The sequence below is a fragment of the Biomphalaria glabrata genome, chromosome 4 (assembly GCF_947242115.1).
Source record: "Biomphalaria glabrata chromosome 4, xgBioGlab47.1, whole genome shotgun sequence".
Lineage (NCBI taxonomy): Eukaryota > Metazoa > Mollusca > Gastropoda > Planorbidae > Biomphalaria > Biomphalaria glabrata.
In genome coordinates, this window is record NC_074714.1 from 21,871,615 (window position 1) to 21,898,230 (window position 26,616).

General features: G+C 34.9%; 3 protein-coding genes across 4 annotated transcripts in view; all 3 read right to left on the minus strand.

Moving 5' to 3' along the window:
• Positions 1-667: 667 nt before the first annotated feature.
• Positions 668-8,286, minus strand: LOC106071865 (uncharacterized). Of its 2 annotated transcripts, none has more exons than XM_056026069.1 (3): positions 7,962-8,286; positions 2,488-2,607; positions 668-2,196 (listed from the first exon to the last, which is right to left on the minus strand). In XM_056026069.1, exons 2-3 carry the CDS (start codon positions 2,488-2,490, stop codon positions 766-768), a joined length of 1,434 nt encoding a protein of 477 aa, XP_055882044.1. In that variant the 5' UTR covers positions 2,491-2,607; positions 7,962-8,286; the 3' UTR covers positions 668-765. The 2 variants fall into 2 exon arrangements, with proteins under 2 accessions (XP_055882044.1, XP_013087526.2); XM_013232072.2 differs by lacking the exon at positions 7,962-8,286 and adding an exon at positions 6,646-6,839.
• Positions 8,287-10,365: 2,079 nt separating this feature from the next.
• On the minus strand, positions 10,366-11,232 carry LOC129925925 (collagen alpha-2(IV) chain-like). Its single transcript, XM_056027515.1, has one exon. The coding sequence runs from the start codon at positions 11,230-11,232 to the stop codon at positions 10,366-10,368; it is 867 nt and encodes a 288-aa protein (XP_055883490.1).
• An 8,145-nt stretch (positions 11,233-19,377) lies between these two features.
• The window catches only part of LOC106050479 (neuroglian-like), a 64,314-nt gene continuing 57,075 nt past the window's right edge, over positions 19,378-26,616 (minus strand). The window contains exons 22-26 of the mRNA XM_056027516.1: positions 24,831-25,065; positions 23,238-23,368; positions 22,275-22,479; positions 19,995-20,188; positions 19,378-19,830 (exon numbers count right to left, since the gene is read on the minus strand). Coding sequence (XP_055883491.1) covers positions 19,648-19,830; positions 19,995-20,188; positions 22,275-22,479; positions 23,238-23,368; positions 24,831-25,065 — 948 coding nt within the window. The 3' untranslated portion in view covers positions 19,378-19,647. The remainder of the gene's footprint in view (positions 19,831-19,994; positions 20,189-22,274; positions 22,480-23,237; positions 23,369-24,830; positions 25,066-26,616) is intronic.

The window sequence follows — 26,616 nt, forward strand, 5'->3', positions numbered from 1 at the left end:
TACTACGTGTACAATTAATTTTTATTGAAGTAGGAACAATGATTATAGAATTCTATTAAGTGAAGAAAAAATTTGGAACAATAATTTTTTTATGGCATTAAGAATAATTGGATGTTATTAAGGATTTAATTAGTTTAAAAAATTAATAACTTGCAGAGCTGAAAGTTTTATGCATATTTTTCAATTACTCATAAATACACTATTGTTTGTAATTTATTTTTAATGGCTTTATTCTCTACTAATATATATATATATATATATATATATATATATATATATATATATATATATATATATATATATATATATATATTAATAGTATACAATGTGAAAAGAAATTGTCAAATGTGATGAAAAGAGAAATATATTATCCAAGCTGGCATCATCATTCAAACATCGTGAATGTCATAAAATAAGTTTATACCGGAAGTACCTCATCTCACACTTTGGTGTTGAACGAAACTTATGCTTAGTTACCCTTAGTGTTGGCAGTCCTGTATATATATAGTCTATGGGATGTTATAAGTCAAGATGACAAACGTATTAGCCGGCTCTTAAAAAACCAAAGTAGTTCAAATTAGAATTAAACAGACATAAATGAACAAAACAGATTTTAAAAAATTACGTGTGAAAAATGAATGAAACAAGAAACTTATTTGGAAAAAATTGTGTTTAGTCTTCTAATTTTACTTAATATTTTATACAACTTGTTAGGTATTTGTGTATAAAGAACACATCATTAAATCTATTTATAATTGTGTATTATTATATAAAATAAGGAATTATTCTGTAAGGTACTTTGTTACAATACTGGCTCCAGAAATGTCCATATTTACTGCGGCATTTGTCTTCGCTACGAGAACTTCGATGCATTAGAACTAAAGTGAGGTAAATGACGTAGGAATAGGGCATCAGGTTCTCAAACAGGGCCGGAAGCGTCCACATTAATGCCAACATTATTTCAGGAATGTAGTGAAAGTGTCTTGACATTCCCCACCAGCCTGAAGCCAAGAGGATGCTGTCTTTGATCCCACCATTCTCCAGCTGGTATTTAGCGCGAATGATGTCTGGTGTCTTTCCCCAAATCAAACAGTCGCCATTGGTCTTGCGGACTTTTTGTTTCTGTGCGTCGGCCTCGTAGTTTATGTAGATGCTCAGAAGCCCAATAAATATCAGAGAAGCGCTAACAGCAAGGCCCAGATGAACTGGGTGTGTGACGAGATAGCACGTGACTGAGGTGTAAAGTACTGGGACTGCTACTAAACAACCCCAACATATATAAAACCCAGCTCTGTCCACCATGATGTCCATAGTGCACAAATATCCAGCTTCCCACCAGTAGAACTTGGCCAGGTAAACAATCTGCAGCAATGCCGAAACAAACATTGAGTCAACAAAGCCATGAAGCTCATAACTTTTCACAGCGTGGATACAAACCATCAAAGCCCAAATCATCAAGCCAAATCTACAGTTGGTGAAAACTTTCACGTCAAAACCAAATATTCGAGGATACAGCTCCATGCCCCAGTAGTAATCAAATATTATGTTCCCTGATGATCCAGAGTCAGTAGACGATGGGGCCAGTTTTCCTTTGAGATAAAGAAAGACACAGAAAATTATACTGAATCTATTTAACGCAACAAAAATCTCATCTAATTTGTCGTAGTAAATTGACGGAGATATTCCAAAGGGTCGCAATATCAAAGTCAATGTCCAAAATATTCCCATTGTTAGGAAAAAGAAAAGAAAGCCGTTGTCCTTATATTCAGGAATATTTCCTTTAGGTGTTATGGGTCCAAAAACTTTTTTCCCAGGTAGTAATTTCATCATAGCTAATGCATAGGCACAATACAAGATTAGAGACCAAACAATTACAGGAGACGGGTATCCAGCAAGGCTCCACACATGAATCAAACTAGACCAATTGGACTTATCGGCAACAAGGTACAACAGTTTAAGATAACTGCCATTGCAATGAAAAATGGTGTACCAAATAAGAATCATAAAGTTAGGAAAAATTAATAGAATAGCAAGTGGACCTAAGATGTTATTGACCATTCTCTTGAGGATATTTATGACTGCGACGAGGTTGGTTTTGTAGATACTCCTGTCGTCTCCACGCTTGCTTGCTTCATGTACCATGCTCAAAGTATCATCAGATTTCCCGCCATTGGCTACTCCATTTCGTTGTTTTGTCTTATCATAGAATGAAAAAGAATTATGTGGATTAATGTATATATCGAAAAAAAAAATATATTAAGACAATAGTTTAAAAAATGATTATCTTACAAAATGTAACGAAAGTTTCACTACCATAAAAACAAATCAACACATTCAAGTAGCTACATTTCGAGGAGTCTTATTTCTGTTACAAGCACACTAGGAAATGTTATTTTCGCCTTCTTTGATAGTAGTAGTATTATACCCCTTGTCTCTCATCAGAACATTAAAATAAAAATAATTCTTTCATTACATTATTTGTCTCACCATTTTACTTTAATCTAAGGAGTAGGCTTTAGTTTGATTCCAAGTTGATTTGCTGCAGTAGTATTCTTATGGAAAACAAAGAGTGCTTGATGGTCCAATGACAATAGCTCACTGATAGGACTGAATAACAAAAAGCATGCCAATATTTGTAAGCAATAAGCAACAACAAAAATATATTAAGAAAAACATTCAATAAAAACTTTGTAGTTGTATCAATCAGTTTGGATCTGCCCTAGACATAATAAATCTGTACGATTAAACTTTTTTTATTTAGTTTTTAGCTTTCTCAGTACGCTATAATCCTATCACTTGTCTGGGCCAAGTTGTGAAAGGGGGAGGGAAGAAGGGGGTATCTTGGTGAATGTTTACATGATCGTTTTTTGAAATGAATAAAAAAAAATGTTCACTCAGGGCTAGAGTCCTCAAGTGGACTAATTTAACTTATACCATAGGTATACTCTCGTTCTCTTGTTCAAGATACCAAACAAAATAATAAATAACCAAAACTTAGTTCATTAATTGGTTTATTTAAATGGATTAATTAAAAGCAACAATTATTTCCACCACACCCAATCTCGAATCAAGCTAAAATTTCGCACAATTAATTCTTTTACCTGCCAACACAATAAAATCCATTTAAAAAAGAACAATAAGTTAATTAACTAGTGCTAATTTGCTATTTTGTTTTGGTATCTCGAACAAGGGAAAGGGATTGTACTTAAATGATAAGATTATATACGTTGAATTAGTCTCCCTTATTATTCATAGAAAGAAAAGTTTGTAAAGAACTATAAAACCTATGTTCATAAGCAGCTCCCTGATACATTGTATTGGCGTAGGGGGACCTTAGCCCGAGTTCCAATTTTTTTATTGGCCTAAATACAATTAAAAAGCGATCACCCAGATACCCCTATCTTTCTTTCCCTCCAAACCGTTTCCAACTGGTCCAAAAGAAGTGATTAGGATCATTGAGAGCATGAAATGCGCTAAACAAAAACAATTGGTAAAAATAATTTTTAATCTCACAGATTTATTATTGTCAGTCTAGCTCTATACACATTTAATTACCTGACTGATCCAAAATATTTAATACAACTACACTTAATATAAAAAATTTTTTTCAAACAAGAAAAAAACAAAATTCCTAATACAAAAAACAAAGCTTATATTAAGCGTACTTGTATCAATTAGTTTGGATCAGTCATGTCATTAGATTTGTAATAGATCTAGACTAACAATAAAAAGCATTTATAAAAATAAAAAAAAAAGGACGACCTGAATTCGAACTCATGGCTCAAGCCTTCTCAGGTTTCTCAAGCCAACATTGTAACCACTCTGCTAGTGGAGAGCGTATAGTTATCTATGACTTCTATAGTCTCTTGCTATTTTCAGGTTTGTATTCTCAGACGACGAACTATAAAGGGGACAAATTTAGCTTACAACACCACTTAAGTCAATTACAATTTCTTTCCATTATTCGAAATACCTAACAAAATAATCAATTACCAATAGTTAATTAACTAATTGCTATTTTCAGGTTTGTGTTCGCAGACGACGAACTATAAAGGGGACAAATTCAGCTTACCACAACACTTAAGTCAATTACAATTTCTTTCCCTTATTCGAAATACCTAACAAAATAATCAATTACCAATAGTTAATTAACTAATTTGTTATTTTTTTTTATTGATTCTTGTGTTGTCAGGTGAAAGAAATAATTGTGCAAAATTTCAGCTTGATCCGAGATTGGGTGTGGGAGAAATAACGTGTACAAACTTTTCACCAGACAGGATGAGTTGATATAAGCTTTGTAAAAGTTATATTTTTTTGTGTATTTTGTTTGTTAGATACCGAGAAACTTCCGTTAAAAAGAACCACGAAGTAACCACTCCATTACTTTTAATGGATTTTTTTTAGTGCCTCGGAAATGTTAATCTTCTGTTTAAGTTCATACATGTTCATGCGCAACGGAACGTCATCGTTCGAACCTTGCTATATGCTATACCTCAGGACGTCTGCGCTAGGACGTATTAATCTTTTGTAAACGAACGTGCTAAACAATTCATGCATGCTACGGACAATTAAAGTCCACTGATAACAGTTGCATAGGCTACTTCACATCGAAAAGCGTTTTTGCACTGATTTTGTCTCAGCAGTCCATCAATTCAAACTATTAGTTTAAGAATGTGTCCTACATTTCTTCATCATAACCTGGGGCACAAGAATATATTACATTACATGGGCGTAGCCAGGATTTTCTTTCGGAGGGGGGTGCGGGATTTTTTTCTCCCTCCAGCCCCCCCCCTCCCGTACAAAATAAGATTTGTATGTATGCATGTATGTATGTATGTATGTGTGTGTGTGTTTGCATAATTAATCTATATTTCATTCAGAGACCCTTCATCCTCTAGAAAGACGTCTATTGTGACTAGAATATGTTCTTACTGGAGTTGGTGAAAAATTGCGCACTCCTCGCCCTAGCCAGCAAGGGGGACTGGGAGAGCGCTGGGAGCTGCTCCAGTGCGGGGCGGAGCCCCGCCGCCAAGCACTATTTCCGGTATTGAAAGCCAACAAAATACATATTCTGAGGTATCTACAGTGCATTATCCTTCAATTAAAAAGTTTTATTTCAAAAACCTAATGTGCTACTTACTGACTTAGACCCTCGCCGTTCTGTCACTGGCAATGTCTGAAGTTTCTAACCTGTTCTAAGGACCTCCATGAAAGTGTGTCGCCAAGTTGTACTAAGATGTCATCGCAACTCTTATTATGCACAATCTCTTTAACTGACTCCTAAAATCTGTCTTAGCCATTTTGTTGAGCTACATTTAGTTTTTTCCAATTTCTGCAAATGACTATTCACTGCACTTTTTTAATGGAGCACAGTCACTGGTAGAAATGTGTAACCTCTCTTGACTACGCTCTTGCAATTAGGTGACTGAAGTTTGCTTTAGTTTTTATATCGAAAAGGGCAGTTTTATCGTCAAAATCATCCGTTGGGGGGTTTTAAACTAAACAAATCTCTGGAGTTTTTTTTTTTTTTTTTTTTTTAATTCAAAACCCCATTTAGCTACGGTCATAGAATTTGGTGACTGTAGTTTGCTTTTGAATAATATTGAAGAGACAGGTTTTCAACCTCATAACTCTCTGTAGGGGGATTTTAAACTCAAAACCATATGGAGGGGTTTTAAACTTTAAAAATACCATCTGATGGAGGGGGGTTTTAACTCAAAACCCCCAATAGGCTTGGCTACGCTCAAAGAATTTTAGTGTGTAATTTGCTATTGTTTTTATATTGAAGAGGTATTTTTTAGCATCAAACCCCTCTGAAGGGGGGTTTAAACTCAAAACCCCCTTTGGCTACGCTCATAGCATTTTGAGTGCGTAATTTGCTTTTTTTATATTGAAGAGGTATAATTTCGTATCAAACCCGCAGCGGGTAGGGGTTTGAGCTTAAAACCCTTTTGGCTACGCTTTTAGATTTTAGAGTGCGCAATTTATATATTTTGTAGCTTCAAACCCACTGGGTTAGTAATAGAAAGTGGTACGTAAATCACATTTTTTAGTTTCAAACCCCGCTGAAAAGGGGGGGGGGGATAAAACTCAAAACCCGTTTGGCTACGCTCATAGAATTTTGAGTTTGTAATTTGCTTTTTTTTATATTGAAGAGGGGGTTTATTGAAAATTTTGGAGGGAGTTTTAAAATCAAAATCTTCCTTAGCTGTGTTCTTGGAATTTGGGGATTTTCGTTTGCATTTTTTTTTTGTTTTGTTTTATAGAAAAGAGGGATGTAAATGCAATCCTCCCCCCAGTTAGTTTTAAACTGAAAACCCTCTGGACTGTGCTGGGGGAAGTGATGGCTTAGTATTAATATCTCACCTAAAATAAACAAAATCAAAGCAGAAAATCAGTCACTAAATTTATTTCGGGGGGGGGGGGGGGTTGAGCCCAACCGCCCCCGGCTACGCCCATGCTACATTATGAAAGGTCAGTACAGACTTTGTGGTCACTGCAAGCTTATAGTAATAGAAAGTGGTACGTAAATCACATGTATCTACTTTAAATTTATTTGTTATAGTAATAAGACTCACAGTCTCGCTATAACATTAGAGTTACGTTTGTTAAAGTTATGTTCTTAAGTTAAACAAAAATACTTACCTAGATTTGTTCTATCATCCCTAGTTTCACTGCACCCAATGTCTCGACAACTAAAATTAACCCAAAGGGAGTTACACTATGACCCAGATACAGCACACACAGAGGACACTACATATTAGTAATAGGCCAATACCTGTCACCTTTCCAATTTTGGTCTATGCACTATGTCAAGTCAATGCTACGGATTAATGGCTCTGAATGGCGAAGTCACATTTTATTGAAGACCGACTAACTTAAAAAATAAACAGACCAAATCGTAAGGTTTATAAAAAATAAATTGCAATTCAGCTTATAAAAAAATGTAGAAAAGGGGGTGAGGGGAGCTGAACTCGGAGGAAACAGGTGAGGTTACTTACCACATCGAAAAGTAATTGTGGGTGAATGATATTAAAGAAAGTTTAAAAAAAAAATATTATGTGTTCTGGTCTGCAAGGGTCTGCAAATGAAGCCTTTAGTTTAGATTTGTTTAAAGCTATGGGTCAGTTATATATAAAAATTCTTAGTAACGAGTGTCAAAAGTCTACTGTTTTTTTTGGCTTTTCATTGAGTTGACAGCTTGTCCAAATGTTTTTCGAAATGGAGTGCAAAAATGTTTTTGAAAATTAACAAAAAATAGTAAAACATTTATTCTATTGATTCCTGTTAACGAAAAGATTATTATGATGCCTGTTTGATAAAAGATTTCAAAATGACTTTGTCATTAGTCGATCTGATAATGACAAACCGATGTATAACTAAAACCCTTCCTCTTACGAATTATAAAGCTATTTCTGAAACAAATTCTAACATGCTTATTCAAGGGATGTCAAAGATGTCATTAGCGTTTGTATTCTAAAAGTCTTTAGCAGTTTTCTGACTATGTTAAGCCTAACAGATAGCTGGTGTTATTTACTGCGTTAAGAAAAAAACTGATCTTAGAAGAGGGAAATACAAGTTGTAATGAAGAGTGAGTTAAAACTTAAAACCAGCTCTAAGAATAGTAATGTAAAGCTTGTCACAAGAGGGAGGTACCAATTGGTTTAAGAGGGAGGTACAACTTGATCTAATAGGGAGTTAAAAGTTGGTCTAAGAGGGAGGTACAACTTGGTCTAAGAGGGAGTTACACTTTGGTCTAAATGGGAGGAAAAGTTGGCCAGAGAGGGAGGTAATAGCAAAAATTTATTGGTGTAATTTCATTCATCAAATTTGTTTCCATTAAAAATTCATGATGAATTTTTTTTTCGAATGCACGAGGTGACATATCAACATGCAAAAACAAAAACAAATGCTATGTACATGAGACATAACAAAAAATGAACAAAGACATGTAAGCTTACCTTCCTACAACAATTTTATCCTCTATGTAGTGTTGCTATTCCACTTTGGAAAACTGAGCTTCACTAATGTTTCCTTCTTTATTTAATGTATTACATATTAAATGTATATATTGGTAGGCTTAGTCTCTTAAGTGAAACACAATTGAAGGAACGTCTGTACATTTATAATATAAAATAAGATGATAAGATGTGTAAGTACTCTTTGTTTAGAACCTTCGACGACAGGTAAAAAAGTGACCTAAGGTAGGACGCTCCCAAATTAGCTTTGGAACACCAATCCTTAGTCAGTAATTAACTTTAACATTCAAACAGCCTAAGGACTAGTATCATGAGATTTGAAGGGATGTCGTTGTGACTTTGGTTCTCGAACTTCCAGTCAGCAGAAGACCATACAGCTGTATGACAAGACATTGAAGATATTTTAGGCATTTCATTTCAGTAAGTTGTCCCGACATAAGGTCTCAGAGGATACCTGCAGTTCATAATCTCATGTTGAGAATTTTCCCTTTAATATAATGCCTAACAGATAAGTCATAACAGACATTGACATAAAGTTGTATCTGAAGTCTATCCATCATTGCTTGGTCTCGTCACTCCGTACTTAGAGTTATATAGATACACACTTCATTAATTACTTAGAGCATGGAAAGTGATGCATGAATTAGCCAGGAAAGCAATGATCTAACAGAGCTTAAGTCTATCTCTTATCAACATGCACGATTAGATGAACAAATAGATACGCGCGTAGGACGTAATTATTTTCTCTTTTGAAGGAACGTCTGTAATTTATAAAATAATGCATAACGTTTAGCCGTTGCATGGGCGTAGCCAATTTCGGGGTTCAACCCCCCCCCAAACCTCCCCCTCCCCCCTGAAATTCCCCATTTTCCAGCAGAAAAGAGGTTGGGGGGGGGAATGAATTTTGTGACCGTTGTTTTGCTATTTTTACATAGCTTATATCAACTCACTCTGTCTGTCTTTCTAGTCAAAAGTTTGTACAAGTTTTTTCTCCGATACCCAACCTCTGACCAAGTTGGAATCAATGGAAAAATCAGTACTAAAAAACAACAATTAGTTAATTAATTATTGCTAATTAATTATTTTGGTTGGTATCTCTAAGAAAGGAAAGAAATTTTACTTGGCTGATAAGGCGGAATAAGTTGAATCAGTCCCCTTAATGGGTCGCCGCTATAAATTAAAACAGACATTATATGACTATACAATCTTATCTAGTCATAAGTACCGCACTAGAAGAATTGTTAGCACGGTGGCCCGAGGAGGCATCAGCCACGAGTTCATATTCAAGTCGTTCCTTCCCCTTTTTTTGTAAAAGGTAAAATCGCCGCCCCCTCCAGATATCTCTTTCTTTCTACCCCCTCCCCCCATTGTCCCAACTGGTCCAGACAAGTGATAGGATCTTAGCGTAGTGAGAAAGCTCAAGGCATGAAATAGCGATGATCCAAAACAATTGGTACAAATATGTCTCATCTATTTCTTTTCTAATTGTAGGATTCAAGTATCAATTGTGAGCTATTGTTTTAAATTGGGTCATACCCCCAGAACCCCTTCCCCCCAAAAAAATCCTGGCAACGCCCATTGCCTGTTGCATTTATTTACAATAGCGTTTTCTGTCTAGTTTTTTTAGATCAAATACTACAAAGGGGAGTGGCTCAATCAATAGGCATCAGGAAATACAGGCAGAGCCATGTACAAAAAAATGACTATGCCTAACAAACTGGACAGTATTAACTTCCTCCCCCGCAAAGAACAATCTACAATTTTCCAACTAGGAACAGGACACGCACCTCTATTAAATTACCATCTGAACAAAATAAACTCCACACACCTCCCGCTTTGCAGACACTGCGCCCACCCTTATGAAACCTTAAACTATATCCTCTTTGAATGCCCCTCCCTAATCCACCTTAGGCAGACAGGCAGAAGAGATCAAATACAACATTCACTGAAACGGACCAAGCTACAGAATAGAAAAAAATGTCCATTTTTCCTAAGGAGTGAATAGAAACGAAATATCAATTATTAATCTTTGGCAGAGAAAAAAATTATCTTCAACAAGCATCTCATATACATGAAATATAATAGATATCAGTTGCAAAAAATAATTACAAAGCGCGGTATTCAATTTTAATACCAATTCAAAATTCAACACGTAGCTATATACATATAAATATTTTATAATTAATCAGCCACACTCTGAATTCATTACTATATAACTATTATAATTGTTTTATGAGTTGTTATTGTATAGTGCAATACAAGTAGAACAATGAAAACCGAAACAATTAGATAAGTCAGTGCAGGAATCGAGAACTAGTTAATCATATTAGTTTATTAGTGCCTCATCTACAATGATTGTATCAAACAGTATTATATAAATTTATTGTTATGTCAAGCACTTTTTAGACACTAGAGATCCATGCACTCCAGGAATTATCAAATACCCTTGAAGTCCATGAACTACCAGAGATCCATGCACTCCAGGAACTATCAAATACCCTTGAAGTCCATGAACTACCAGAGATCCATGCACTCCAGGAACTATCAAATACCCTTGAAGTCCATGAACTACCAGAGATCCATGCACTCCAGGAACTATCAAATACCCTTGAAGTCCATGAACTATCAGAGATTCATGCACTCTAGGAACTATCAAATACCCTTGAAGTCCATGAACTACCAGAGATCCATGCACTCCAGGAACTATCAAATACCCTTGAAGTCCATGAACTACCAGAGATCCATGCACTCCAGGAACTATCAAATACCCTTGAAGTCCATGAACTACCAGAGATCCATGCACTCCAGGAACTATCAAATACCCTTGAAGTCCATGAACTACCAGAGATTCATGCACTCCAGGAACTATCAAATACCCTTGAAGTCTATGAACTACCAGAGATCCATGCACTCCAGGAACTATCAAATACCCTTGAAGTCCATGAACTACCAGAGATTCATGCACTCCAGGAACTATCAAATACCCTTGAAGTCCATGAACTACCAGAGATCCATGCACTCCAGGAACTATCAAATACCCTTGAAGTCCATGAACTACCAGAGATCCATGCACTCCAGGAACTATCAAATACCCTTGAAGTCCATGAACTACTAGAGATCCATGCACTCCTTTGATTCTTTTCTTCTTTTTGTGCTGTAAATTGCTTTCATAATTAACGGTCTGAGAGATTTTCAGTACAAGGCCAATAGGTTTGCAGTTCTCTTTCAATTCAGCTTTGAAAGACCGCGCCATAACACAACTTGAGATTGAATGGGCAGATGATTTTAAGGTCATCTGTTTCTGCGGCCAATGGTTAACGAGCAGTGTGTCATGTAGCCAGCACAAAGGCCAACCACCTTTACTTTCCTTAAGTCAGGTACACATTAATGGTGGCTGGACTCTGGGGCGCCCTAACATTAATGGTGGCTGGACTCTGGGGCGCCCTAACATTAATGGTGGCTGGACTCTGGGGCGCCCTAACATTAATGGTGGCTGGACTCTGGGGCGCCCTAACATTAATGGTGGCTGGACTCTGGGGCGCCCTAACATTAATGGTGGCTGGACTCTGGAGCGCTCTAACAAATCCCGAAACTCAAAATTCTAGTTTTCACCGAAATTCGAACCCAGGACCTCAGGTCAAGCAGTCAGCCTACGACAACTGATTTCAAGTGGGTCGTTTGTACAAATCTCAATATTGAAAACTCTTCTTCGCTCTCTCTATCTCAGAAACGAACTTTGAGAGATTTGTAAAAATGTTGGCAATTCTGTCACGTGGATTTAATGTGTGCATTTAATATCGCTGGTGATGTGTCTCAGAACCATCGAGAATTCGCGAAGTAGAAACGTTTTTTTAAAAGTATTTATGTACTTTTAAAGGCTTTATAATAAATAACGCACATATGATAAATAAACAACACACCTCTATTATGAGCCTATCAGGCTGAGGGACAGAACGCAATTGACTAATTGTGTGCTGAATAGGATTTTGAGTAGGCGCTCATAGTTTTAGGTAACTAATGATGGTTGTAATACATTTTATTTAATGCAATTCTTTTAATTTTTATTATCTTGAATTTCTCCATTGTTAGACTTAATATTAATAATATAATTTAAGAGAATAATTTTTCCTTCATTTCGGGATTTTTAAATGTAAAAATTCATAAAATATATATAGGATTCTATTTTTGGACGATTTAATTTTGCAGCCAATTCACGAAAAAGCGAAGAACGGCGAATAATCTTTCCTATAAATTTTTTATAAAAACACACAAAATATGAATCGCGAAGTTACGAAAGATCACTTTATTAATGTAAAAGATTTGATGTCTTTTTTTTGTTCTACATCAAAACTCGTCCGATTATCTGTGACAAAACTTAGCAACTAGTAGATTCAATGTATATTGTTTCGCCACAAAACAGAGAAAGATGAACAACCCTTGTGAGCCGTGGCAGACGAGAAAAGGAATCCACAAATATGGATTGTCTGTCGGTAAAGTCAAGACAAAAAACAACCAGTCAAAGCCCATCATCATCGACAGGTTGATACATACAAAAATCTCACGTTTTAGACTGGAGTAGCTGCTGGCGTGAATGCGCCGAAACGTGACGCTTTTACGAATTGCGTAAACCACACGAATTGAGCACGCAATAGAGAAAACAATGCAGACAGTCGCTGGCAAAGTGAAGATGATTACGCTTGATGAGAAAGAACCGATCCAGCAGAACCCATTTTGCCCATATCCAATGTTTGCAATGCTGTAGAAGTCCAAGAGGAAGCAGGCTGTAGCCAAGAGGAGAGGCAAGCCCCAACATAAGAGTGACAGCAACAGGTATGTAGAGGGACACGTTTCGTCCAAGCTTCTGTTGTGAAGTGTGTAAGATAAATGAAGAGACATGGCCGCCTGCCAAGTGAAACATGCCAACCAGGAGGCATGGTGCAGCGCTGCGTAGATCCTGCAAGCTAGGCCTCCAAGTTGTAAAGAGAAGAGAAACAGGAGATGGGAGAAAAGAAGAGAAAGAGACAAGGAAAGAACAATTTTACCAGGAACTTTGGCCCTAAGAACAGGAAGAATCGCATACGTAAGAATCACAATAAGTAAACAAACTATAGAAAGAATGGAAGAGGCGAATGTCGCGTATTTCTCCAACGTCGTACTGGGGATGAATGTATATATAGACAGTGTCTCTTTCTTATAATTGTTAGATAAAAATCTGGTGCATACAAGAAAGCCTGTGTCCAGTAAAATGTACTGTGACTTTGGTATGATATGAATCAGATTGCTGCCAAACTGTTTCCTTACATCCTTCTGAATGTCCTCCTCTGTTGTAATCAAGATGTCCAAGTTGTCCAGATAATCATACGCTTTTGTTGTGTTAAAAGAGATGATTATGTGGTCCAGGTCGAAAATGGCGTCCTGATAATCGAACTTAATAAACTCATTGGATGGACAAATGGACGAGGCGTTGTGCTCAAAACAAAGTGACAGTATCGCAGTATCAGGCTTTAAAGTGTCATTGGCCTTATTCATTGACCAGTTTACCAAAAACTGAAGTCCATCTTCTGGTATTTCATCTTGGCCAACATATATCACTTCTCCTATAAAGTGCTGAGCATGTATACGTAGAGGTGTGCTTTGTAGTGTATAGCTTAAATCACACGTATAACTATTCTCGTCTATTTCAATTGTGGTTGAATTGGATTCGACAAAGTTTGCCTCGATACTTTTAACAGTAATTTTAATGAGCTGAACATTCTCATATTCAAAATCTTTCTTCATATTATAATATGTTTCTGTAAGCCGTGTAAAAAGAGATTCGTATTCGTTCGATTCTAACTCGAATACCAGACACGATACTAGAAGATCTTCCTCATTAAAATGCCTGTTATCAATTTGGCACGCGTTTCGTTTGGAAAAGTGAGTGTTGGAATTAGTTTGTTGGTTGATCTTTGTTGACTTTATTGTACAGTTATAAATATGCTCATCAATGAGATTGCACTGTGAAATAAAGCTAATCTTAAACTGTACCAAATCTGCTTTCTTGAGCCCGAGATATTGTTCATAATATTTAAAGACAAGATTCTCTATCCTTCTTTTTTCACTATTAATGATGCAAGAGTTCCAAAAGAGTAATAATGATGTTTCATTGGCCAGGATTTCTTCCGCAGACGTGGAATGAAAGTAACTTTGACAAAACATATCTTTAACCTCTGGCTCTTTTAATACATTTGTAAAAGCCATAATCAATCTTATGTTTGTGACGCTTCGATGTCTTAGAGCAGAGCTAAGCCTCATTGGCTTAAAGTTACTCTTAACGCGAATGACGTCCGATATCATTCCGGTGGTGTTGAATTCTTTTAAACATTTTCCAAGAATGGGCAGACTACCCAGAGGACAAGCTACATCAGAGCAAGTGTTGAGTTGTGGGACATAGGTGTCTCCAATGTGACAAGAAGTATGATTGTTTCTTTGTTTCTTTGTGACTTGAGGTTTAAAGTAAAATAGTTGGCGTAAACTTTCAAATTTATTGTCAAAAGAAAATTTTAAATGAGAATCACACGGGTTCAAAGAATATCTGCAGGAGGCATTGTTTTCACTGAGGTGTCCAGTGCTGTAGGAGATGTTTCTGTGCAGAGCTCTATAACAGTGAGGATTAGAGAAATTCTTTTGAACTTCATTGTCTGCAAATCTAAAAGAGTAACGGGAGCACAGTTTGTAGCTTAGACATAAGTCTTCGTCTTCAGCATTGGCTGAGCTTTTCTTTAAATCATCGCAAAATACTTTGAAGTCAGAATGTTTACTTTCTGTCTCTGGCATATAACAGAATCTGTCTATGGCATTCCTTGAAGCCGAGTATACGATCGTGCAATTCATTTTCCGAATAAGTTGAAAGAATTCGGAGAAACTTTCTGCATCATAGAGTGTGAGTGTTATATTGTTTGGACAAGTGACGTAACTGTCCCAATCTATGGCATCTGTGGGATGAAAGCCATTGCATAAGGTGCAGAACCTATTAGAAAAATGAACATAATGCACATGTTGATCTCCAAATTTCGGAACTCTTTTAGTATAAGATTTTGGAATATTGTCAAACGTGTTCAACTTTAAGTACGGGTCTTCACATCTTTGTTCCACATCTTCCATTGACATCCCGTACACAAAGCTGTCAGTTTCATTTTTCAAACGATCGTATAAATCAGTATAACGCTTTCTTATTTCTAAACTTCTTCCACATTTGTTCACCAGATAGCTTCTATGTTCAGGATTGCTGGCAGAGACACAAGATGAATGCTTCAACATCAGGTAAGATTCAAACAATCGATGCACCTGAGTCTCTGTGTCCAGCTTCTTTAGAATGGCTTCGAAAATCTCAGAATCATCAGCATCAATCCTCAAGTCAAGGCACTGGAAATAGAAATCGAAGCAACAATCTCCATAAAACCAGCACATCAAATCACACTGACAATTGTATCTCTTCAGATCAGTAAAGCATTGGTAACAATGGAAGTCGTAGACACAGTTTTGGTCAAATGTCGTGGACCTATACGTTTCTATACTTTGGACAAGGTCCAAGGGATTAGGGCACTGAGAGTGGTCAGCTATGTTATAAAGTGGAATGGAATCACCTGGGTCTGGAGCAGATCGAGGTACCATTGAAGGTAACATTTCTCTTGCGGAAGACATTTTTCCTTCTTTGAGTTTTTCCACTCGTTCATCGTTCCTATTAAAAATGACGTTTTGACTCGAGACATTGTTGACATTTATTACACCTAAAGACAAAGGTTTTGTTTCCTTATCTAATGTAGGTAAAGGGAAATGTGGCACTAGTGACCTTAGCACCTTATTGTGGTTTCTAATGAAATCTTTCCCTGTATCATTTCTCTGATTAAATTTTTCTTTTTGAAGATCTGAAAATTAAAAAGAAAACAATGGTAATAAAAACACTTTTCATATGATCCCTTACTGAATGTGTCCAAATTTAGGTAAAAATGGTTTGTACAGTTATATAGAGTCAGACGTTCTCACAAAAATAAAGACTATCTAGTCCGAGATGGCAGGAGAGGAAAACGGAAGGGGTCAAAGTTCGAAGAGCATATCCCTGATCCAGATAGTCTTTTGAACATTTATTAACTGTACATATTTTTTTATAAAATTAATTTCAGTACTTTTAAGTTAGACACACGAATACATTTTAGAAATGTGTTCTAAAAATCCAGAGTATTTATAACTTAATTACTTATATTCATTGTTAATGCATTAACAAATCCATGATGGAGCGCTAGTCTTTTGTTGTTCTTAAAGCAATCCCCTGCGGATTTTTTGGATTGGGTCATCAGGATTCTCTTTCATCCCCACCTCGGAACTCTGACAAAGTAACCAGAAGGGGTCTAGGTTCGCTATTTGTTGTTCACCTACTTCGCCACGTTGAGGTCACGTGAACTGGATGGAATCCACGGTTAGTGTGATTGGAAAATTGCCTGTGTGTCCAACATTAAATCCGTTCTTCGTCGTTTGGCCAGCACTTAAGAACTGTAATAAATGCAATGTGCAACAAGCAAAATAAATGCAAAATGAGGGGAAAAGCTTCACATTTACAACTACATATCTCAATACTGTAAGATTTATTTCCTTCTTATATCAAACAAAATTAACTAAAACAATTTAATTAACTTAGACTTAGACTTAGGTCCTCCCGCACCGTTCGGCGCATTGGGTGGCAAGCTGTCTCTATAGAGATCTGTCACTGGTAATGTCTGAAGCCTCCTCCCACCTGGTGTCCACAGATCTGAGGTCCTCCATGATGGTGTGGCGCCAAGTAATACGAGGACGTTCCTGTTTGCGCTTTCCTCGTAGTGGCCTCCATGTCATCGCAACTCTTGATATGCGTAGTTCATTTTGTCGTAGGACATATCCCACAAACCTCATGCGACGCTCTGTCATAACCTCACTAAGTGTTCGACTCCCAGTTCTAATTGGCTGTTTTTCCTTTTAATTAATTCATGTTCTGTCAAGTTTCAAAGTGATCACAGAATGAGAAGTGGGAGAAAAAACATTTTCAAAATTTGTACCAGACCGACAGACAGACAGAGCGACTTCATATAATCTTTGTAATAAACAAGCTCACTTACCGGCACACATGAGGCTATGGATTAGTTGATGGAAGCATAAGACAAACAGAAGACTAGGTCTCAACATGTTCATTTTATTTCTTTCTCTATCAATAACACTACATTTCTTGAAACCTTAACGAACTACCATTGATAATGTAGTTAAATGACTCTTGACTGACTGGTACAGTGTATTTCAGACCCATAACCTACCAAACCGCGGTTTCTATAAATGTATCATGAGTTGCGCGCTCCTTACATATTATACAATTTTGTGGTTAAGTATTACTTCAGACGTCATCAAGAAAAACAACAAAAAATATTATTGAGTTTGAAACTTGACGCTTGTCTTGATTAAATGTTGAATGATTAACGCCTGGGTATAATTAAATGTTGAATGATTAAAGCCTGGGTATGATCTATCCAGGTATGCAAGAGTTTTGAGATTTTATTTCTTCACAGGTCCCTCACTCAAAAGCTGTTTCTCTCTCTCTCTCTCTTTATCTCCCAATCTCTCTACAACATTCTCTCTATCTCTCCCTTTTATATGTCTGTCTATCTATCTATCTATCTATCTATCTATCTATCTATCTATCTATCTATCTATCTATCTATCTATCTATCTATCTATCTATCTATCTATCTATCTATCTATCTATCTACCTACCTATCTATCTATCTATCTATCTATCTATCTATCTATCTATCTATCTATCTATCTATCTATCTATCTATCTATCTATCTATCTATCTATATATCTACCTATCTACCTATCTATCTATATATATATATTTACCTATCTATCTACCTATCTACCTATCTATATATCTATCTATCTATCTATCTATCTATCTATCTATCTATCTATCTATCTATCTATCTATCTATCTATCTACCTATCTATCTATCTATCTATCTATCTATCTATCTATCTATCTATCTACCTATCTATCTATCTATCTATCTACCTATCTATCTATCTATCTATCTATCTATCTATCTATCTATCTATCTATCTATCTATCTACCTATCTATCTATCTATCTATCTATCTATCTATCTATCTATCTATCTATCTATCTATCTATCTACCTATCTATCTATCTATCTATCTATCTATCTATCTATCTATCTATCTATCTATCTATCTACCTATCTATCTATCTATCTATCTATCTATCTATCTATCTATCTATCTATCTATCTATCTACCTATCTATCTATCTATCTATCTATCTATCTATCTATCTATCTATCTATCTATCTATCTATCTATCTATCTATCTATCTATCTATCTATCTACCTATCTATCTATCTATCTATCTATCTATCTACCTATCTATCTATCTATCTATCTATCTATCTACCTATCTATCTATCTATCTATCTATCTATCTATCTATCTATCTATCTATCTATCTATCTATCTATCTATATATCTATCTATATATCTATCTATCCCTCTCTCTCCTTCCCCCCCCCTCTCTCCCCATGATGTTAGGAATGAGGAGAGGCAGTTTTCAAGTCATGTGTGGTGTCCCAACGGTTCAACAGACCAAGGAACAGGTGAAGGGACGTACTTTTAAAATGATCGATTTGCAAGTGGAAATATTCAAGTATTCCACTTCGCTAAGAACAGGAAGTCTAGTTTAATTTAATTATTTAAGAGTTTGGTTAATTATGTTTATCTGTGCCAATATGCTAGTGTCGTACAATTACTTATGATGAGTGTAACTAGATACTCTCATAATACAGACATAACCATAGCACTGCTGTATTATTACTAGGCTTACTATCTTATTTTGACATATACTTGTATTACAATCAGAATTCCCCCCCCCCATCTTATAGGAAGAATTTATTAGTGTCGTGTCTTTAATATGGTTTACATGTATGTGCATACAATATGCACAGTTTATTAAAAACAAACAAACATAAAGACTCGCGAATATTTAACAGAAGCTTTAGCGCCTATTTTAAGAACAATAAGATAAGATAAGATGAGAAAATTTATAGTGATCCAATTAAATGGAAATTCAGTTTGGCTACAATTGACAACCTCAGCGTAACTACTATAACAATAACAATATAGATGCAAATACGAACAACATTCACATAAGAAACACATACACACTCTCAACCAGCGCTTTATCAATTAGACTTCTATGAACTTCTCGATGACGTCAGATGATCTTGTAACACTCTGACCGAAAGGACATCAAGTGCGTTTTTTGTTTGTTTTAAAACTCAAAACCGATAAACAAACAGACCGACAAAAACACAAACACATGCACATTTTTTTTTATTTTAACATAAGTGTCGAAAACTTAAAGTTTCTTTAATTGCACAACATTTTTGTTTGGATTTCAAAAACAAATTTAACAAATAAGGAAACAGAAAAAAGCTCTGTTGACTAGTTTGAAACTTTGTCTACAGGGGAAATAGAGATTATAGCTAAGTCTTGTTACATAATAGTGTTTCCTACAGACAAAGTTGATCTACATTTAGTCATAGGAAAATAAAAATTACGTCATAGCTCAAGATCAAACAGCAATAAATTTATCGCCCGCTGTGTTTGCCAATGCAAGCTAAAAAGGAAATCAGTAATGTATTCATCATGACGTTGCTTCCGGAATTAAGATGAGATTTTCGTTTCACAACGAGTCTGCCGGAGGCGTAAGCGACGTGATACCCATTGTCTGCACGGCATGTATAGTCACCGGCATCGGTTGTCATGACAACCTGAAAGGGTGTAAACACAAAAAAAAAATATGTAAAGCTTTAAAAGTTTGGTATAAACAAAACTTATTTTTATTATCTTTTGTGTATACCAAATAGAAACCAAAATTACAAAATGTACCAGTAGTTTATTATAAGATTTACATGTTTTTTTCTTAATGAAATACCTGAATAACAAGTGATGCGTTAGTCAAGATCTGAACGCCTTCTCTTGAAGATATAATTTGCGAGTTATCCTTGAACCATGTTATCACAGCCTTGGGTTTGCTTTTTACCTCACATGCTAAGGTCACTTGTTGACCTTCAGTTACTTCTGTTTCAAGGTTCAGTGCCGTCAGAATGTTTGGTGGCCCAACTAAGACTTATTGTTAACAAAATAAATCTTATCTAAGTGAAAGAACTCAGCACTTACAACTAAATATCTCAGTAATGTAGAAGTTATTTCCTTATTCTATATAAGAAAATAATATTTCTAATAATTAATAGACTAATTGGTCAATTATTTAATTGAGCCACATTTTGTTAGGTACAATAAATAATCGTTTAAAGTTCCAACTTGAATCGGTGTCACAGAAATAACGTGTTCAATTATTTAAGGGGAAGACACCCTAAATATTCATCCATATATGTGAATACTGAAGGATTCATTTCCCATTTTGGTAACAAACAAAATGATTATTTACAAGTGATTATTTGACGAATTTGTCAATTTTTTCTATTGATTCATGTCTTGTCTATGCCAATTAATAATTGTGCATAGTTTTAACTTAATCAGAAAAAAGATGTGGAAGAAAAAACGTGTACAAACGTTTTGACCAGACAGACAGAATAAGTTATAACAAGCTTTGTAACAAAAACAAAACAGTTCAAATAAAAGACCTACAATAAATAACAATGACATATTATTCTTAGTAAACACTTGTATGGGAGTGCAGAGGCAGAAGAACTATTTTGTGATAGATCTTAGACTAGTTGTTTTAGAAAAAAAAGATAAAATATGGATTTTATACTTATTGACATAATCAAACCTTTTCTTATATAATTCTCTAATTCGCATGATCTTAAATTTGATTATTATTTTAAATATTGTATGATGAAACTAAAGCGAATGTTTTTAAAGTGTTTATTGATATGAAACACAATCGTTTTAGTTTTTACAAAAATTATTTTTCTCTTTTGGATCTAACGACACTTTTGAGTCTACCAAACTCTATTGGGTACCTCACAGACGTTGGGGAAGTAATGGCAATTGAGCTGGCCACATGACATCATCGTTAACCGGCGATCATAGATACAGACAAGTTTTACAAAAGCTCACAAGGATCACAAAGTTCGAAAGGTATATTATAAAGTAGAAAGTAAGGCGTATGTATGTATGTATGTATGTATGTTTGTATGTATGTATGTATGTATGTATGTATGTATGTATGTGCCGAATAGAGTTCAAAATCTTGACCAATCTTGATACAACTTGGCAGAAATGTTCCTTGGGTACTAACTTAGACCGTAGTGTATCTATGTAGCCCTAAAACAAACTTAAGATCCTCAAAAAAAAGTTGACCAACTGTATAAAACCATTATAACTTCATCGATTTAGGCTATGTTTACCATGTTTACTTGAAAAGATCGAAAGGATTTAGACCTAGATCTAATTTTAAGAACTACACTTTGCGCAGATAGGTTTTTACTTTGACACATGAAAATACAAAATATGGTCTATTGATTTCATTATTCAATAAAATTAAGCTTCTAATTTGTGTTTCAAAAACATTTTTACATAAATTCGTTCCTTATATCTGCGACGTTAGAAGTCCTGACGTACATTCTTTTATTAGACATTACCCGAAAGTTTACACATCTCTCTATTCCTAGGTCTAAAACACTAATTGAAATCTAAGATGATAGAACTTCTCTTTGCAAAGATAGTTTTATACTTTAACACATAAACATATTAACTATAGTCCATTCATTTCATATTTTAATCAAATTAACATTCAAATTATTTGTATTTCTAAAGCATTTTTCATACATTCGTTTGCCATGACGCAACTCTATTTCTTAATGTCGCGTGCTTCTAAATATAGATCTATACGCAAGCCAATGTTTTTATAAAAAGTTGAATTCAGGTCGATTAGATATTTTCGCTCCATTGATGATATTTTTGTATTCACGAATTCATGCATTCGCTTTACTTATAACCTTATTATTTTCTTTAATTGTTTCTAATGCAGTATATCAGTGACTATATCAGCAATATGCATTTTAAGACCCGCGGGCAGCGGGTAATATCTGTCTAGTTTACATATAAAAGAAAAGTTAAAAAAGAAAACGGATGTTCTTTATTATATATATACATATTGAGTTTCTTTTATACAACATAATACTTGCATTTGAAATACGAAGAGTTTCCACTAAATGTCTGTACTGATGTCTCTATAACTACTCACTTCCAGTTCTAAAAGTAACAGGATCGTTGGGAATGCCAGTGAAATAATTGTTGATGACTGCTACCTGTGCCTCATAAGTAACACCAAACAGCAAAGAGTCGACCTGAGACATATATTCAGTTCCTGATGTATTCGCTACTATGGCAGGGCTGATAACTTTCATTGATACTGTAAATTCTTTATTGTTCTGCTCCCAATATAGCATCTGGACAAAACAGCACAGGAAACGATAAAAGATATTTAAGCTACATTAAAAATACTAGTATAGTTTTGTTAACATTAAGGAAGGTGGTGGCAGCCTACTGAGTCCAGGAACATAGAACAATGTCAGGTTAATTTAAATGTAAAAACAATTCAGAAAAAAAAAACGCATAAAGCCCACTCATAGATAACTAGAGTTGTCCACCTTTTAAAAGGATACCAATTGCGTTCCCTTTATTCGAAAATTGAATTAGATACATTCTGTCAGTAAGACCATTGAAAAGGCTCGAAAATATAATCTAGCATTAAATTCATAAATATAAAATTAGAATGAATTTGTAAATTCAGCTTTAACTTAAAGCCAAATTGAAGCTATGTGAGAAAAGTTAGATTTACCATCGTGATCAAAATATAGGCTCTATTATAATTTTATGCTTAGGAAATTGAGTTCAAAATAAATTTACTAATATTTTTTATAATTCTTGGGTGGAGTTGGTCTAGATTCTAAAAGTAAGTAAATAGAAGCGAAATAACGTACATTTTTAAAAAGTAGATAAAAAAGTAGATAGATATAGGGATAAATAGGTAGATAAAAAGTAGATAAATAAGTAGATAAAAAGTAGATAAATAAGTAGATAAAAAGTGGATAAATCAGTAGATTAAAAGTGGATTAAAAAGTACTTAAAAAATTAAATAAATAAGGGATAAATAAGTGGATGAATAAGTGGATATAAATAAGTAAATATAATTTGAAAGTATTACCTTAAAGCCTCTAAATTCTCCTCTAATTTTGCTCTGATATTTGTCGATTTCCCGATTCTCAAACTCCCATTTCACAAGAGCAGATGTATTACCTGCTTCCACTCTCACATTGGTGACGCCAATAATCGGAACTAAAATGAGACAGTAGTCTTAAAGATAGACGCAGCAATAAATTCCCTTTTTTTTCAATAAATAAAGTACTTTAAAATACATTACATACGTTAGCACAGAACAGGGTTAGCTAAACACCTTCTACTACTGTTTTGTTTAGTCCCTGACACTGAATCTATTGATAGACATTGACCATTTTTAAGGCACAAAGGGTTAACGCAACAAACTAGGACGTCTCATACTGACAATGTAAATATATTGTATGTTGAATTATTTTTTCTAATGTGTTAACTTCGAATCATTCTCCTACTTTGAGTGTCTTGATTTGATAACCAGAATATTTAATTATTTGGAATTGTCAAGTAGCTCCTCGTTACTATGTACGATATGTACTTAGCAGCTATCAAAACCAAACCATAGAAGCCTGAAGCGTTTTCTGGCCTTTAAAACACGAGCCCGATAAGCACTCAATGGTCTGATATACAAAAACACATACATCTACCCATTATACAGCCCAGAAGAACATTACTTTTGAGACCGTTACATTAGTACTTGTATATATTCTGCATCGACAAACAAGTTACACAGATTAGTTTGTAATCTCTGTTATTAAATGCTGATCAATTTTAATTCATTAATACGTGATATAGTTTAAATTAACAAGGTGAAAAAAAAGTAAAAATAAATATGTAATATTAATATAGGTATGCTATTTAGTAGAAGTTTTGCGAAATGTTCAATATGTTGGTATTTACTTGATATGTAATTATGGTACCTGGATATCTTATTTTACTATCCGGCCATATCCTCCTCCGGCCAAATATCTAAGAGTGCTATCCGGTTCACCCTAATCCATATTAACAAGCCTTGTCTTTGTAATAAAAGATGTTTGGTGCATATTCATATATTTTTAAGCCCATTATTTTTTAAAAAACATAAACGTTAATACAATTCCTAACAGACATTAATGGAACCACGCCCACTTTATGCATATTAATAGAAATGTAGGCACTATGTTGTACCCTTAGGTATCTGACAAACTATCCTGCCGTGACATTCAGTTGGAGCTGAATATGAGCGTGTAGTGAAAAATGGCCGGATATTCTCTAGTACATGGTGTAAAATTCCCCTCTTTATCTATTCTGAAAAGAGCTAATATTACTTTTCCTGGCCTACCTCTGCAAGTCAACTGGTGCAGAGTTCTGCTGGAGGTTTTTTTAGGTGAAACGCTGATTTCTGGCGAACAAGGGCTTTGCAAACTCGAAGTTGTACAAAGTCGATTGGGGTTTAGATCAAACGCTGATAGCCAGTAGAGGGTGAAACCTTTCCCAAAATGGATAAGCCCTAAACTGTGGTGTCCAAAATTACTGTCTCCAACTAAACAAATGTTCTACTTATCAAAATTTCACGATATCAATATTGGTAGTAGCAGTTACATAATGTAACTTACATTCTTATTTACAATAGCTCTACTTTCCTTACCGTCTTCGTACGAATGTGCAATTATTTTTGGAGGTTCTTCACTCGCTTCTCCTACACTGTTGACAGATTTGATGGTAACTAGATATGGCTCGTATGGAAATCGAACAGGAAGTTCATAGTATCTGACTGTCCAGTTAGTAATTTTTGTCTCATTTCTTTCTTGGTTATCAGAGAGTCGAGTTATTTCTAAGTAATAGTGAAAGTTTGGACCATTTTGCATATATATTGGAACAGGCTGTTAATGAAAATAAAATTGTTAATTAACAAATAATTTAGTTATATTAAATGTAATGTAATATATATATATATCTATATATCTAATGGCATCTTTATGTTGTTATACAGTTTAAAACACGAACTGCAAGGATCAAATTGGTATTTATTAGTGCTTTTCGTATTTTAAACTTTTAAAATTGGAGACAATTAGACATTGTTTTTAATGCTTAGAATTTATACGCAATTTTTTTATTGATTCTTTTTTTTTTTTTTTTTTTTGAGGATTGGAAATAATTCATAATTGTCATCTTTTATTTTTTAACAACACAACAGTGAAGTGGTGAGAATAGTACTTTGTATAAATGCAAACCGTTGGATGCCGAACAGGAACTTTTCAGTTCGAATCCTTGTGAGCCTTTTCTTTTTAAAATCTTCTTATCTTATAAAATACAGACATTACTTCAAATATAACGATAATTACGTCCTACACGTCATGCATCTAATCATGCATCTGAACCAATAACTCAAATTTAGACTCGTCGGTCTCAAGTGTTTAAAGACTTAACCCCCACGTCTCACAATAATGAACAATTCGTATTAAAAATGTTAATAAAAATATCTGTATTTTCCATGAAAAAAATTTTCGTATCTCCAAGTGATCTCAGATTCTGTGAATGGATTTCTGGCGACTGGCTTGTAAGGCATCGAGGTGTAGATTCTACTCGTAAGAAAGATGAGGTCGCAGGCACCAAGACCATTGATTGCTATAAACCGGAATCTATCTACTCACAATGAACAATTTATCTATTTCTCAAATCATTTTAATAAACACCTTATGTCTTCATAGTACTACCTTCAAGTAGAAGTTATTAAAATTATTAATAAAGAAGGTAAGTCTGGAACGATAATATTGTAAACAATGAGTTTATATGTATACACAAACACGTATAATATCTCTTTGTAAATGAAAATATATTCACCCATTCAGATTTTGATTTCTTTTTATAATAACAGAAAGTAAAGAGGGTGTCACATTGCATCCTACCTTTTGTCCATTCAAATGACCACAGTGCATTCTTTTTACTGTTCATTCAAATGAACACAGTGTATCCTACTTACTGTCCATTCAAATGACCACAGTACATCCTACTTACTGTCCATTCAAATGAACACAGTGCTTCCTATTTACTGTCCATTCGAATGACCAGGGTGCATCCTACTTACTGTCCTTTCAAATGACCAGGAAGCATCCTACTTAGTGTCCATTCAAATGACCACAGTGCTTCCTACTTATTGTCCATTCAAATGACCAGGGTGCATCCTACTTACTGTCCATTCAAATGACCACAGTGCTTCCTACTTACTGTCCATTCAAATGACCACAGTGCTTCCTATTTACTGTCCATTCGAATGACCAGGGTGCATCCTACTTACTGTCCTTTCAAATGACCAGGAAGCATCCTACTTAGTGTCCATTCAAATGACCACAGTGCTTCCTACTTATTGTCCATTAAAATGACCAGGGTGCATCCTACTTACTGTCCATTCAAATGACCACAGTGCTTCCTAC